General features: G+C 43.1%; 1 protein-coding gene across 5 annotated transcripts in view; it reads left to right on the top strand.

The window, feature by feature from the left end:
- Positions 1–17,204, top strand: part of ARMH1 (armadillo like helical domain containing 1) — a 649,433-nt gene that overhangs the window by 82,233 nt on the left and 549,996 nt on the right. For all 5 annotated transcript variants that reach the window (XM_078671741.1, XM_078671739.1, XM_078671740.1 and 2 more), the window contains exon 2: positions 12,914–13,137. In XM_078671741.1, coding sequence (XP_078527867.1) covers positions 12,932–13,137 — 206 coding nt within the window. In that variant the 5' untranslated portion in view covers positions 12,914–12,931. The remainder of the gene's footprint in view (positions 1–12,913; positions 13,138–17,204) is intronic.

Raw genomic sequence — 17,204 nt, forward strand, 5'->3', positions numbered from 1 at the left:
GGGGTTACCTTAGGTGCAGCCTTTAATTCTTTTGCGGCTTTGGAACATGATGGGTTAAACCATTTGGGGTCACCAGTAATCTTACTTTGTCCTGGAACAGATAACAAAGCCCCTACTATAGAGACAATCCCCTTAAAGGCATTGAGTATGTCTAGAGCTGTTGAGTCAGGATTCAAACTGTAGGAGAATTCTGCCACACAGGACTCTTGAAGCTTTTTATAGAAGAGGGATGGAGTTACTTGGGTCCATTTGAGGCGTCGCCTACCATCTGCTAACTTCAGTGTTCCCGCTGTTATTACCGAGTCCTTCCTTTTCAGCACATTCCCTCCTAGACACACACACACACGGGGTTATGATCGCTAAAAGGACTTGCTAAAATTGTGTAGCCCAATAAGTAGGTTTGAACGTTTGTAGAGATTAAAATATGATCTATATATGAGCCGCCACTGTGACCTTGGAAGGTCGGTACCTTTTGTTTACTAGATGGGGATACAAAGCTCATGGCTGATGCCAAATCATATTCATTAAGCATATCATTGAGGACATCTCCCTGTAGAGAGTGCTCAAAATGAAGGCCCTGGATCCTTGGGCACCCCAGGTCGCACATTTTGGTCAATTCAGGATCACCACATGGGTGGAAATTAAAGTCACCCACAATCATAAGACTGTTTCTGTAGGGGCCACAGTACTGCTTAATGAAGTTATTCAGATTAGTTATCTTACATTCCTCTTCTCTATGTACTGCATTATAAAAATTAATCAGGCATAGGCTGAAAGTTCCGCGCCCAATAACAATTGCCTGAAAATCTCTATGTGAGGAGAACATAATCTTAATTCTGCATTTCAAAGACAGAGAGGTAAAAATGACCAGTCCGTCCTTTGCTCTCCCACTCGAGGCTGGAATTGCAGGAACAAAAAACGCTTTGTACCCCTCCAAGAAAAGGTTACAGTTAACCAGCCTTGTCTCCTGGAGACATATTACAGGGTAATTGCTAACATACTGTACCCATACTGGGTCTACAAACTTCTCTGCCAACCCTGCGATGTTCCATGTCAGCACGTTATGTGCCTGGATCATAAAATGACCCTCTGGCATATGGGGCGACAATGGGAGTTCCTGGCAGTTCTCGTTCTAATACCCCCTGACCTATACATATTTCTGCTGTACTACTATAGATGTTACTGATGTTATTTTATGTAGTGGCTCAATACATGGCTGGACAACAGTGGGCTTCGATGTCTGGGCTATCTGATCTATTTGGGCTGTCCTTTCACTCAGTCAATCACAACCGTTCAACCCCGAAAGAGCTCCAAATCTATTCTGTCCCTGGGTGAAGGGAAAAGGAGGAAGGGACCCCCATGAATTATCCCTTCCCGCCCATTTATTATGATTACTATGCCTATTGCAATCCAAGTGCATAAATGGCCATAAGTAATGTTCAGTGTTCAATTTGTTCTGTCTGGGGTTCATCGCCCTGTAAAAGAAGCCCAAAGGCAGTACCTGTATACCTTTTTCACTACAAGACAAACCAGCGTAGGCTTCCCTGAAGATTCTCTCAACAGGTAGGGGGTTGCTAAAGTTTACCACAACACAATCCCCCCTTCCTATTTTCCTAGAGCTTCCTAGCCATGCAACACGCCGGACCATAATAATATCATGCACAATATTTGGTCCCGCGGCTGTATTGCGGGACAGCCAATGAGTTACTTTGTTTTTTAGTTGGCCATAATCCTCCTTTGCTCCATCTATTAGGGGGGGGAAGTTACCCAAGATTACCACCAACGGGGTAGATTGATGGGGTAGATCAATAATTGTCAAATTCTGCGAGACAGCATTGACTTGATCCTGCGGCTTTCCCACTACATTAATAACTACACTAGAATTCTCTACTACATGAGTTCCGTTAAATGGCGAACAACCCAAGGTTTTGTCAATCCGCCCCCCACGCTACTAGTAATCTGGTCCGTAGGCCTTGAGTCATGATTATTTTGAGGACAAGGGGCATCAGTCAACCCCGCTACGAGCGCCTTCGCAGATTCTGTGGTTGCAACAAAGGGGGCAGCTACTGCTGTACTTCTATGGTGTTGCAAAGATTGTAAGATATTGTGCTGATCGGCTATACTTTGCTCTATGCTATACAATTTGGTCATAATTGGGCATAGTTTGTCCTCCAATATGCTGAGAAGGGTAGATTTAAATACTTCTATTAGTGGGGGATCAGGCACTGGTGGGACAGCCCCGCCTGTTGGTAATGGGATAGTTGTTTTAGATTTTTTTTTTAGAGCAACGTCCCCCCCCCCCCAGTTGTAACAGCGAATTAGTCTTACTATCGGCCTTGGTATTACTACTTGTATTGATGGTCAGGCTTTTTCCCTCACCTGTACTACACAAAGCTGGTTGAATAAGTTCGGCACCCCCCTGCTTGCTGGTTAAGGTGACAACAGGGAATAGGGGAGCAGGAATAACGTCCGACTGAGACTTCGAGACTGGAGAGAGCGCTCCCAAGTTGAGGGTACCGTTCTCCAATCCCTGCGTGAGGGTGGAGTTCACAATATCATCAGTACGGTTATTTAGTTGAACTATACCTCCCTCCAAGAGCGCCATTGAGCCGTCAATTGGAGATCTTGAGAGACGTCTATTTACCATCTCTATCTCCCTATCTATTACCGTAGCAGCTCTGGTCAAAAATGCATCCATAGTGGTCACGGTTACTTTGGCATTACCCAAGACCTCATCCTGGTTTGCCTGGGTCTTCCGTCTCCCCATGACTCGAGCGTACGTAACTGGGACCACCAGTTATCTAGGTCAAATTAAACCCCCGCAGTGTTCAGCAGTTACAATTTTAACAATTATCTTCCCTTATATCATAAGTCACAATTTGAATCTGCAGGTGGGAAAAATGTTCAAAAGCTAGCAATCATAGCTCAAGTTCTCCAAATAAAATGTCCAATATCACTAACCAGTTCATTAGAGGCTCCACTGCAGCAATGAAAGGGGGGTGGCCCAGCCCAGCCTCTTCCAGCCACTGACAGGCGCGGACGGGCCCGCCCTTGGCCCGGGCGACGAAAATGGAGGGCTGATTAAATCCACCTGTGGTGTCGAGGGCGGGGTGGCAATGCGGCTCTCAGACCCACTGCCTGCTGGGGCACGTAGTCCTTCCACAATAGCCCTGCTGCTGCTGCTTTCCAAATCCTCAAGACGGCGAGCGTCTCCCGCGAGAGGTATTTATTGCCTGTGGTGTCGACGGCGGGGCGGCAATGCGGCTTTCAGTCCCCGCTGCCTGCTGGGACACGTAGTCCTCCCTTCACAATAGCCTCGCTGCTGCTGCTTTCCAAGTCCTCAAGACAGCGAGCGTCTCCCGCGGAGCGGGAGACGCGAGAGGTATTTATTCCCTGTAGTGTCGAGGGCGGGGTGGCAATGTGGCTCTCCGTCCTCCCTTCACAATAGCCCTGCTGCTGCTTCTGCTTTCCAAATCCTCAAGACGGCGAGCGTCTCCCGCGAGAGGTATTTATTGCCTGTGGTGTCGACGGCGGGGCGGCAATGCGGCTTTCAGTCCCCGCTGCCTGCTGGGACACGTAGTCCTCCCTTCACAATAGCCTCGCTGCTGCTGCTTTCCGAGTCCTCAAGACAGCGAGCGTCTCCCGCGGAGCGGGAGACGCGAGAGGTATTTATTCCCTGTAGTGTCGAGGGCGGGGTGGCAATGTGGCTCTCCGTCCTCCCTTCACAATAGCCCTGCTGCTGCTTCTGCTTTCCAAATCCTCAAGACGGCGAGCGTCTCCCGCGAGAGGTATTTATTGCCTGTAGTGTCGAGGGCGGGGCGGCAATGCGGCTCTAAGTCCTCCCTTCACAATAGCCCTGCTGCTGCTGCTTTCCAAATCCTCGAGACCATGAGAGCAACTAGCAGGATTTCAAATAAACCATATTAAGTGACTGCCATTATTTACGACAACAGTCAGTGCAGCAGAACGGCATGATCAACTTTCTTGGAAGCAGGTGATAGATGCGGCAGGATCAGTGCAGAAACACCACCATCATTCATCCACATCTGGGTTATTCAATATAACTATGAATCCGACCCATCCCTCTACAAAGGTGGAAGACTATCAGATATTGATAAAGGTATTGAGAGCACTTGAAAAATAATGTAGTTTGCTACACCATGGTCTTCTATAAAACAATAGTGGTATCATAAGGTATTAAAGAAACTGGGCAGGAGCTATACCGATTTAAATCTAGAAAGGGCTTTTAAACACCTAGGAAGCGTAGAAAATATTCACAAAGTACTAATGTACATTGCACACATCGCATAAACCGTTTTTGCGCTTCTACGTTGTAGTGGTGTGCGTTGTAGTGTCATGCGTTGTAATGACTGCGTTGTAAATATATGCGTTGTAATGGATGTTGCGTTGTAAAAGTTTCGTTGTAAACGTTGTATACCCTACTAGATACCCAACAAATTGGAGCTATAGATGTTTTAGACAATGGACATAATTGTTGGTAATGCCAAGAGTCACATGCAGTCTACCTATACTTGACCTACTTTGAATATTGGGCCAAAAACAAATTATTCCAACACCAAAGAAAATAACAAAATTTAAATGGTAAAGACGCTGTCACTGAATAACTCAAAAGCCAGCCTAAAAATAGAAAAGGGAAATCGAGGGTGCAATGGTATGCCTGTTCAAATTAAAATGCATGTTTTCAGACATATTCTGTCAATATTGTCATAAGGAGCATCCTAATACCATTCAGCCACTTCAGCCAGGATTACTGTTTATGCCAGGATTTACAATTGTGAGCTTCTCTTTTTGAGTATTGTTCGTGAACAATGCTTGTAGGGGGTTGCATGGTTTATATTTTTCCAGTTTACTTGGTATTTCCTAGATGTTTTTTCTTGATAAGAGAAATGTATGCTACAGCCAAAGAGTTTCATTACGCAAACACAAATTCTTAAGCACTGTCACTATCCACACAAAGAAGCCATCACACACACAAAAACACATCTGAACTCTACACAAGCACACCTAAATTACACCACAATCTGGAAGAGGAGCTGCTGATAGAAATAGGAGCCAAAGAAGTAATCAGGATGGCAATACATTCTATATTACATCTGCTGGGTTTATAATTACAAATCCCTGAATCTAACTAAATAGTTGAGGTTCGTGGTGTTGCGTTCTGGAAGGGGGCGGGGGTATGTTCTCCTTTTTTCTTGCAGGACCCAAGTATCTGAGTAACCCTTCAGTTGTTAGTCATACAATGGTTTTAGATTCTGCCCCCCCCCTCTTTTTTATGACTCCCCCACCCCCCTCCGTCGCTGGCTCCCCCAATCTGAAATAAATTCCTCATTGTAAGATCCATGGAGTCCCCCTCTCACGAACAGGTTTTGTTAATCCACTTCTTGAACTATATTTCAGCATTTGCATTTCAGGAGACCCCTATGCTGACCGTTGACCTCATGCCTTCGGTCATTAATGCTGTATATTTTATAATGCTCCAGTGAACGGTATACATTGTTTTGATATGGTTTTAAAACAGATTCAATATACATACACAATGCAGGACTGTATTTCCAACTACGGTATGCAGTACATTTATAAAACACAGTTTAATATTTATAATTGATTCCAAACTAAATGACTTTCAGCAAAATACAGTTGGGTAAGGTTTAACTTACCAGATAAGTAAATATGTTTGAGTGCGGGTGATGCCGCTTTGGAAAATGAAAGTACACTCTAATTGGATCTTTCACTTTTGCAAGACTATTTTATTACTTAACTGGGTAGAAGCTGATTGGAACTTTTGTAAGAAAAGTTCTAGTTATTGAGACTGTGCATTACACTCTTGCAAGAATATTGTTTAAAGCTACTAAATAAAAGCAGTTTTTTTGTAATTAGCTATTTGTGGACAAATGCTATTTATTCAAAAGCTCATGAGTTCTTTCACTTCTGTAAGATTATTTTTCCTAGTTAATAATCTATTTTTAGTAAACATTTATATAACGCCCATGATTTGTGTCAATGGGAAGAAATATAGAAAGGAATGCAGAGGTCAGAGATGTGCAGCATATAGTATGAGCATAACAAAGAAAAGATAATGTCCTGTTATAAGAATATGTGCCATAACTGCTGTAAAACGTTTCAGATGAAAAGTCTAGACAGAAGTACTCTAGACAGAAGAGCGGATCTCATTTAAAAGAGAGACACCATTATGCCTAGAAAAAGGATGAGGCTAATTTAGCACTTTGCAGAGTTTGGACTGTATTAAAAACATATTGCTACATTTTAATTTGATATTTGCATTGTCTAAATGCATTTCATAGGTCATTTTTAGGTCTCACCTAGGCAACGCGCATGCTTCTCTAGGAGGGCCTTTAGCCATCAGTCTTCACTTTTCAAGCACTGCACTCGTGCTTGTGACAGCATCCACCTTGCGGGAGAGAGCAGCGGCTCGCCACAAGCACAAGTGCAGTGCTTGAAAAGTGAAGACTGCGCCTGCACGCACACACCACTCCCGAAAACAGCTGCTACTTGTTTACTTTGTTTAACGTTGTCTGCTCCCCACCCCTTTCATTGTGTCCCGGAACGAGCTCGCCAACTGCTGTGGGCCCCGCTTTCCGTGCACCTGACACCCGTGCTTATAGCACATTAAGTTACTTCTTCGTACTTCGCCACTAAATACGTGAGAAGAAAAGAGTCATCAGAGACAGCTGCTGGGATTCTGTTTACTTTGAACGTCAGACATGAGGTTGGGTGTGCCCCCTTTCTTGGAATACAAGCTGCGTGCTAAGGAGACATGTTGACAGAAGACGTGCTGCCATAGGAATATATGTACTCGCTCACTAATGGCATTATTTGTTACCGATGTTTCAAAGGCTTAATAAAGCATAGTAAATGCCATACTTTGTTTCCATTTCCATGAAACCGAATATTCTCAGTAGTCGGGCTGAGAAATGGGGGGTTGGGAGGGCGACAAGTCAGAATCCACAACAGAACACTGCAAATTTGGTACCACCGCGTGCCCAGGTTTATTGCCCTGCAATACAATTCTGCTCTCTAGCAGCCACCGTCAACACCCCTGAATAGGTTTTATTAATCTAATTGCACAAGGTCACTGGACTTAATAATATACACATGGAAGACAGTAAACATCAGCCTCAGCGTACAGTTACTGTACCCCAAAATGTAAACATTGCTGCAACAAGCAGGGCTTTAAGTGGGCTGAAAAAACTAGGCGTCTCTCAAGGAGGCGTGTCCGATGTAGTTACGGGTGTGATTTGAAATGCGTGAGCTAAAAACCCATGCATAGCATAGTGTGTCACCTAACAGGACTTTTGCTGCTTCTGTGATTGAAAACAGCTACATAATCAGTGCATGAAATGGAAAAACTGAAGTGCAGGTACTCTATACCAGAGTACCTGCTTGTTTCTGAGAAGTGTTGGTAATCTCCAATCAAAAGTATAGCATTTCTCTTGAGAAGTGCTGGTACTCTCCCTCTCAAAATAAACAAGCATTGGCATAGCCAATAGGTCTCGCTTTTGGGACCTTATAAGTAGTTATGCAGCACAATATCCTTGGTGCAACAACATCAACAGTTGCATGGCTAAACACTTATAAGGTCCCAAAGGCGAGACCTATTGGCTATGCCAATGCTTGTTATGCTATGATGTATATATGACGATAAATGTATAACAGTTATGGAGACAATTTCTAGAAGGAGTGTTTTGTTATAAAAACAGGTATTGGTCTGTTTTGACTCTTGTTCTATCAGAATCACATGCATAGTTTTTATTGGGAAAGTAATGTATGTAGCTGCGCATGGTACAAATCCTAACACAGAAATAGTCTAGCTCCGTGTTACCCAGCACCAACTATCTAACTAGAGGTGAACCTTTGTGATTGTAGAGGGGCTGTGTATTCAACAAGAGGGAGAGGGGAGGAGGGTTGATTTCCACTCGCTCAGAGTGGGGGGTCCAGCACCAGCGTGTGCCCCCAAGGATCAAAACAAAAAGGTGCTGAGCTGTTCCTCATGAGGAGAAATGTATGAGTCAACCTAGTGTAGTGGTGCCACTGGTCTCAGTGAGATCACAATTTGGCATCCATTATGTTGGATGTAATGCCCTCACACACCTTTGCAGGTGTCATGCTTCATTATCTGGACTGCTCCTCATTGGGTCAGTGCTGCAATACCCAACGGGCTCACCTCGAGGAGGGGCACTTTATCGGAGATCTTTTATCCAACAGCCGTTTTGTGAAGTGCGGGTGTGGGGCATAGGTTGTGTAGACAAAAAAGTGGGTTTAAAATAAGGCTGGGAGTACCTATGAGAAACTTTTATTCTAGGGGTCCCCTGTCTTTGTTAAAAAGTATAATGGCAAGCACTGGATGGAGTGTAATGTTCCTCTTTCAGTGCCGGTCAGTGTATGTTTGTACTGGTCAACATGTTTCTCGCGTTTACGTTAATTTAACTCGCGATTCTTCAGGACCTTGAGTAATGATGTGTCTACACTAGAGGACCTAGTCAGTATCCAATAGGCTAGTCTTAATGTCACAAGAAGGAGGTACTTCTTGTGTCCATGCAACTGTGAAGCTCTGGACCTACCTGTATTGATGAGAAGAAAAGGGCATAAAAAACAGATGTTGGTTTCCAGGCTGTTTAAAGTAGTGACGTGATACATTTCTCCCGAACACGCTAAATTTGTGCAGCTATCGCATTCAGTGATAAAAAGGTGGTTAAAAATATTAAGACAACATATCAACAGTGAGCAAGTCGTATGCAACATGCCCCTGTGGATATAGAAGCAAAGCAATTGGTGGTCAAAATACTTAGAGGACTCACCTAATATGTGAAGAACCCAGGTATCATCAGTACCCCGCGGTCTGCACAATGGTTTCTATGTAGTTATGGCTGTGTGTAAAGGGAGAGAATACAGTGTGTACAGTTGATTATGGCATTTAACAAAGCCGTCTAACTAGTGGGTCCACCTGTGCCTGGTATGCCGTGGTGTCTCATCTAGGCAGTTTGATGAAGGGCTATGCTATTCATGGTCTAAGTTTATTATCGCTGCCTACCGTTCAGTTGAAGCTAGGCATTAAATTGGGTCTTAATGTGCATGCTACGTGGGCTTAGTATTCAGGGTTGGCACTTTGTACTTTCCTTATTAAAGGGGTAGTTGAGCCCCCGTAAGTATTCATTATGTGGGGCATTCTTACAGTAATAACCCTTGTTCCTGATAAGTGTGTTGCGCTGTTTGTAAACAGGGCACATTGTGGTTGAAATCAATTGTTCTTTCGTTTAAAGTATAGGGAAGAGGTGGCTAGAATGTCGAGGCTACTCCCCACACTAACAGTGTGTGCATAGTGGCTGACAATACTTGGTGCTTCCCAGGTTAGGGTCCACTTATTCTTTGTGAGCGCTTTTCTTTTTTAGTTTAATATTGCGGGTGAGCTTCGTTTCCTGGGCTGGTGCAACAGGATTGAGCTTGGTCCCATCACCTAGCCTCGTAACTCTTCGCGCATGTGCACTACTAATACGCGTCACTGCGCTATGAAGTATAGAGGCACAGCCCAGCGGGGGTCTAACTATTCACATAGCCTGAGTATCGCGCTAATCAGTACCCGTGTGCTTGTGTAGCGGTGGTAAATAGACGATTGAGTCTATCTCAGTCCCCTTGTGTTTATCGCGCTTGTTGTAACAACACACAATCCAGCGGGGACCAAACTATTACCTTCGTCTGAGTATCGCGCTGTCTTGTGCGCGTGTGTATTTCGGTGGAAAATAAACGAATGGGTCAATCTCTGCTCGTGCTCTATTATTTCAATGCATAATTTAGCTGAGATCTAAAGGGTTTCCCTCAAACGAGTGTCGCGCTGCATTCTTGGCACTCGCTGCACAGTACTTGCAATTTGCTGCCTTGTGCGATGTCAATCGGACCTACCCACGCCGCCGAGTCCGGGAGGTGACTGCTTGCGGGCGGCCATGCTTTTTCTCTCAGGCTTGGTGTCACGTGACCCTGGATGAGTTAGCATATAAGGTCATGTGATCGCTGGGGTGAGGCAGGCGGCCATGACAGAATGGTCTAGCAATAAGCCAGAATCGCTTATTTGGCCTTATTTCGGTCTTTTCTTTAGTTTAATAAGTAAGTTTCATATGGTTCTCTTGATTTTGTTAATCCATGACATGCTTCCTTGAAAATTATCTCACCGTTTCTTTGAAATGTGAAATTAATAAAATTGTGCACTGGTTGGTATTATAGCATAAATTTTAATCTTGTTCATGCGTGCACCTTTCTGGGGTGTCTCATGCATTTTGTTTCACAAGGACGGACTGACACTTATGGTAGCTGATATTGACGGCCATGTCACAGTGGTATTAATGGATTCATAGCTGTATTCCCCTCTGTACAAGAGTATGTTTGAAGGATTGTTGACACTGGTCAGTCTTCTTCCTTTTCACAGAACGCATCCTACAGGTGTTAAAGTATAATCCCCTGGATGTGTCTAATGTGTTGCAATGTAATCCATGTAACCCTCAAAAAAGCGGGACGTAGTCAGTGTCCGGCCTGGTTGATCAATTAGAGCGAACTCAATGGTTTTTCCTCGTTCAGGCCTGCACTGTCTGATGATAGGCGGTGTATCCATCTTTGTTCTTTAATAAAGAGGTTCTGTTTGGTCGCCCTGGTACTCGCCTCTAGTATTAACCATTGCATAGAATCTGGTGAGTGCCTGTGTTCTAAGTAATGCGTGCACATTTTCGTATTGGTCTTTTTGCAGCAAAAGTTGCTGCGATGTTCCGAGATAGGTATCGTTATGGGGCATGTCGTTATACCCACATAGTATAGACCACATAGGCAGATCAGTAGATAGATACAGTTAAGAGGTATTGCAATTCGTATGACTCCTCATTTCCCAGATGAAGGAGTCATTCAATTTGATGGTTTTGTGTATGGCTGTGAATGCGCATTGACTACACCCCCCACATGGGTAGTGGCCTTTCACTGTGGGTAGTTGCCACAGTGTTGTCTGTTGGTCAATTGACTTCTTTTTGGGCCTAGTTTGCATGAGAATGTCCTTAATGTTTCTGGATGGCTTGAATGCAGAGGGGCTGACTGATTCTAATGGAAGCATTGAAGAATAGCCAATATCCATCACGTGTTAACCCAAGCCCAAGCCTAGCTATGCATTTAATATCTGCACAGTCATTAGGCCAACAGGAGTGAACTCCGAAATCCACCAGTCCTGAAAACAAATATCTGAATGATTGAAGCCTAACAGAAACATCTGTTTTATGGAAAATCCATACAAAACGTAATTTTTAGGGAAGGTTCTAAACCAGGGAATCAGGCTTGACGAGGTGTACGCCTCCGCAATAAATTATTTACGGTATATAAAATATATGTTTTTTTTACTATCACTATGGCCCTCAGGTTGATGTCCAATGATGTTATTCAACCAAATATCTACACAAGATCAATTTGTTAAAAAATTAAAGCAGTGTTTACATTTTGACAAAGAAGCAACCCTACATTCACAAATTGTATTGTATATCAAGCCGAAGCAAATAAAGCACAACATAACTTGTAACACGATCTGGCATTAAAATCATATTTTTTGTCATATACCTTACAAGCTATATTTAGCCACGCTATGATGAGAGTCACACCTCATGAACATACACATTGCTATATACGTTTTTTGGTTGAATGTGAGCTGCTAAAAAGTAAAAAAGACGCATTTGTGGCACTCGTAAGCAATGCAGACATCTTCGCTATATGAATAAATGCATTTATTTTCTTGAAATGATATTACTATTCTATCTGTACAGGTAGTCATCAAAACCACTGAAAGCCATGACAACAGTCAACAAGGTTGTGGCACTGAAGCACATTTTGTAACCTAATTAACAAGTAAAGTAGTGAAGAAAGAGAGAACGAAGTCAAGGTGAGAAAGACAGGGCAAGAGTAAGAGAGGAATTAGGTCAGCTATTGGAAAGAAGAAAATAATGAAAGGGGAGTCTGAGAGAGAAAGAGAGTGAGGGCCAGAAAGAAACAACCAGACGTAGGTAGATACAGAAGAAACAAGTCAGGTATTGAGAAACTCACCGTCGCAGCCCGGCTTGGACAGGAAGCCAGGAAACCTGTGTTGGGACGGGGGCGGGCCGCAAAAAGGCAGGAAGCAGACGGGAGCATACCCCGCGCTCCTGTGCCCGTGAAGCCAGCCGGAAGTGAGTGTGTGAGCTAGCGGGGCTCCCGTGCTCGTGGAGAGCCCCGCCTGCTGCCGAGACTGACCCGCTGCCGAGGGAGAGAGGGACACGCTGAAAGAGCCCGGTGAGTGGGGGGGGAGGGGATGTGTGCGCATGTCTGTGTGTGTGCGCGTGTGTCTGTGTGTGTGCGCGTGTGTCTGTCTGTGTGTGCGTGTGTCTGTGTGTGTGTGTGTGTGTGTGCGTGCACGCTTCCTGATCCATTGTGACTGTGAACAGCATTCCGGAATCGGAGCGCGTGTTCACGCGTGCGACCTGATCCGTTTCCGGCATGCTGCGCGTGCCCATCTCCTGTCTCCTTGAAAGCATAGCCGGTGACTATAGGTCTCGCGGCGAGACAGTGCTTCACGCTGTAATCGCCAGGGCGAGACCTAATAAATAGTCTAATGAGTAAGTTGAATAGTGTTAAAATCGTCACAAACCCCAACTTAACATTGGGTTGAAAGCTCTTGACTTGTTGCAAATTGACCAGAGACCCACAAGAAGCCAGCGGGGATCAGGAAATAATGCATGTGATATCTATGCTTGTGTCATTTCATACATCATAGCACACATGTATCTCTTGTAGCCTGCACTGATGCATCACATGAATCTAGCAATGCCTTATAAACTGAAGGATCAATTTATCCATGATCTATTCGTATTTCTATTGGCAGATTTGCACTGTCCTGACCATGACAACCCCAAAGGAGCAGGCAGCCATTGGCAGGCTCATGAGCTTCCTCCAGGAGTGGGACAATGGCAACGCAGCGGTCCGACACCGTATCTTGAATAACTTCATCACTATGAACCGAGGTAAGACGGGCCCTGAGCTGGAGCAGGAGTTCTCCCAAGGCGGAAGCCTCTTTCTCGCACGCCTCACAACGTGGCTGAGGCTCTCGTATCCTTTTGACGGCTTTTACCTGTGTAAGAAGTACCACAGTTGGTACAAGACTTTTTTATTAGACTTTGTAAACATAGGTAGAACACGCTACTGTTTTGTGATTTCACATCATAGTAGTACATTGCCCAGCTAGTCTTCACTTTACTGCATTCTCTGCAAACCCCTTCCAGTGTTTTATTTAAATATAAACACTATAGGTTATTTCTATCCATTCAAATGAAGACACTGATGCTCTCATCTCACCATCCATAGGTTGCTATCTATGTTGAGTCCAGCTAGCAAAGTGTTTTCTAGTATCATGTTGAAATGTTTGACTAGGTGGTGGGAGTATTTCATATTGTTACCAAAGGCGCAAACGATGCTTTGCAGAATAGTATCATTGGCACATGATGGACTAGTATTAACCTCGTTTACAAAAATAACACACCGCTGTCTTACACACGTGGTTCTCAATAGAATAACCAATGAATGGTTTGGAAAAAGCTACATTGATTGGTATTAATGACTCTTTAAGTGCCATAATCCCAGTGTCTTAGTCTGAGAATGCAATGATTGTCAAAAGAAGGTGTACATATGAAAAAGTAAGCTGTATTTATGGGATGAATGGGCATGCACTTTTCCCACACTTATTTAAAGTGCTTCTAAACCATTGCAACTACTAGAAAGACCTGGCTTCACTGATCCGTTATGTAATAGACAAATCACAAGTGGTCAAGGCAGATCCTGCTATGAAAACAGCCATAGTTTTATATAAATAAATAAGAATTTTTTTTTGAAAAATGGAGAAGAGTGACTCATACATAAGATTAACAATTTGGAAAGAAATAGGAGAAATACTAAAGGTGATAAAAGTACAAATAAGAATATGGATGTGTGTTATCCTTTTTTTGAAATTGGAATATGAAATTACATTGGTTGTTTAAATTTGGTTAAAAATTGCAATGAGAATACATTACGTAACAGATGTTTTCGCTACTGGATTTTATAGGCCTAATTTGTACAAACTCAGAAGCATTGAAAGTTAAATTCCCCTTGGCTGATTCACACCTGTAACCACAGAAGATGTGAGAGGTGGCAGTTACGCTATTCTACTTCTAATGTGTTGATAAACCTATTTATATTGTTTTATTAAACGGTAAGCAAGGAAATATTCAAAACAAATATATGACAAAATAATTAAAATAAGATGATTAGCTTAGTGGACGAATAAGAAATAATCATATACAAATATATTTATATTATTGCAGGTCCACTCATGAAAAAAGTTATTAGAAAACTAGCAAATTTGCTAAGAAAAATTAACCAAATGAATACATTGCTTAAATTATGAGCAAGCTCTCATCAGCTTTGGTTTGTTTCACTCAGATGAAATGAGAGTGTGATGGAGACCAGAATACCCTTCCAAGTATTTAAATGAAGGGTTTTTTATTTACTTACATACAGGTAATTTCTGATGAGGTATTTTTGTGATCTTCACTGGTTCAGAATGTGAATAAGTCATGAGACTAGGTGGGATTGAAATATACATTAGTCCTTGCACTTGAGGTTTCTATTAAATTGAGGGCATCCCCTCAGCATATCCTTCCCAATATTAGGGTGACCTTGAAAGGGCTAATTTGCTGTGAATGTTCTGCTGCGGGGAGCTATCAGGGTGCATCAGACCACAGGCATGTGAGGAGCAACACAAACAAAGGAGTATGCTGCATATGGTCCATAGTTAAGCAGTGTCACGTTGCTAGTATAGGTGAAAAAAAGACACATGTCAATTTGTTCAGTCAGGCTTTGGCATCTTAGATATGGTTTGTGAGATGAAAAAACTACTTCTTGTGAAGCAGCCACTCTTGGTCAAAACAATGTATAACAACTTCCTGATTTTATATATTTTTTAGGGTACTATACCCTCAATCTGTGTTTAGAATCAAACAATTCATATCAAGTATGGTTTCTTTCATGTAATTATGGCACGCACAACTAAATGTGGATGTGAGAAAATAACAATGTTTGGTTTAAAAAGGCATTGCCACTAAAATGTTTTCTTAGGGATGTGAAAATAAGTAACTATACAATTTTTGTTTAAATTCTCAAAGCTTGAAAATGCACTGAAAAATTTGCGATAAGTAAATACAATGTCTGCATTGTGGTTGAACTGTGCTAAAACATTGAGAACTGCATGTCCCAGGATTCATGGGCATGCTTAACAGGAAATGACCTATAAACAGCTGCTAGAGGTATTACCACTTACCGTGACCAAGGTCGTAAGGCTGAAACGCGTCGGTGTGCAGACTGGGCTCTGTTTAATTAAAATTTGAAAAAACGTAAAGTTCCTGAGTGCGGCATTTCTTTGATGAAAAATTGATGTTCTTGGCTGGGCTGAACGCCCGCACCCGCTGCTGTGCTGCTCTGGTGAATGCAGCCACATTGTTGTAAAAAATAAATAAATATGTATATATATATATATATATATATATATATATATATATATATATATATATATACATATATATAGGTTTAAAGCACCTAAAGTCAGCTGACTAATGTTTTGTCAGTGAGCCGAAACTTTTCCAAGCCTTTCTTAGTAAGGATGAGGTCATATGAGAGTTGGGAACCTTGGAGCGATGGTAACTGGGCGTTTGGCCTGTTCAAAACCTCCCTACTATATGCCCTTGATGAGGTGAGACATTATCTGTGAGGGTGAGGGTGATCCTGCTTGACATGTCTGCCACACTTGATATGGTGACCTTTTGATTCTTCCACAGACTATGCAATGTAGGTATCTCTGGCACGGTTGCTGAATGGTGTTTCTTTTTTTTAACCAATCACTCCCATTATGTGTCCCCGGTCTGCTTATTCCGACATAGCTTATGGAGATCCCCGAGCCTCTTCTCTCTTCCCACATTCCTTGTGTAATGTTCATGTTAGATCTCTGCTTCTGTTAATTAAACATGATAGGTGTAGTGCGCTGATGTATCATGGAAACAACCAACCTGTCCACAGTGGCTTAATACAGGCCCCCACAGTCCCTGCGGTGCGGGGGGGGGCAAGCTCCAGGGGGCCCCCACAGTACTCCAGACAGAGAGCTCCTGATTGAGTATGGAGGCGGCCCCTCCATGCACCTTACGGGGGCCCTCAGATTTTGTCACGCCACTGCCTGTCCACCTTCATCACTGCTCTCCCGTTCGTGTTCCTCAATCATTTTTAAACTCAACTTTAATAAAAACAGTTGTTGCTCACAGGCAATAGATGGCCTAGAGGGGCGTGTTTCCCTTCTACAGACATGATTCAAGCAAAAGACTCCCTATTTTAGAAGGCAAAAATATATTTATTTTTCTGTCTCCGTCCGAAAATTGCCTTTGTTACAATGTAAATCAATGGGGAAAATAAATTCTCACAATTTATTTTCAAATTCTCCCACTTTCATGTTCTAAAATGTTGGCATTTATGCCTTCGCTACAGGGCCCGAAAAGTTAGAACAATTTACCCCTTTAAGTGAGATAGCAGTCCAACCATCTTACTTTTTGGAAAGACCTCCAAACTCTCCTACTTTGCTAATCCTGGCTGTCGGCCTTCTCTCCTCTCTATCTGTTCTTCTCCACCATCTTCTTGTAGGTGTCCGCACCTTGATGCATACGACCAGTAGTGCCATTTATAAGTAAATTACAAAAAAAAGTAAATACATTATACAGCGGTTTTATGCAAGTTTATCGGTTAACGCTGTCGGATTTACAAACATTTCATGATGAGAGATCATGAAAAAAATCTAAGTATAAGGTCCAAACTAGGAGTGACGAGCAACACCCCTTTACATTAACACAAAATATACTGTCTTTAGGTAACACTCCCTAAAAATAGGTAGTCACAAGTCATACCAGTCTTTAGAGCACAGTGCATCTGTTGGTTGTCAGCAGGCACGCAACGCCCATTGGGCTCAAAGGGCTTCACTCCCCCCTCCACCCCCGCACCCCATTTGTGTGGCAGCCCTGTCTGAGGCACACACACAGCTGCACCCGAGTACTTCACAGGTCTTTAAAAGACCATTTACTTGCTAACGAGGCTTTGTTGTGTTT

The sequence above is a fragment of the Lissotriton helveticus genome, chromosome 1_2 (genome assembly GCF_964261635.1).
Source record: "Lissotriton helveticus chromosome 1_2, aLisHel1.1, whole genome shotgun sequence".
Lineage (NCBI taxonomy): Eukaryota > Metazoa > Chordata > Amphibia > Caudata > Salamandridae > Lissotriton > Lissotriton helveticus.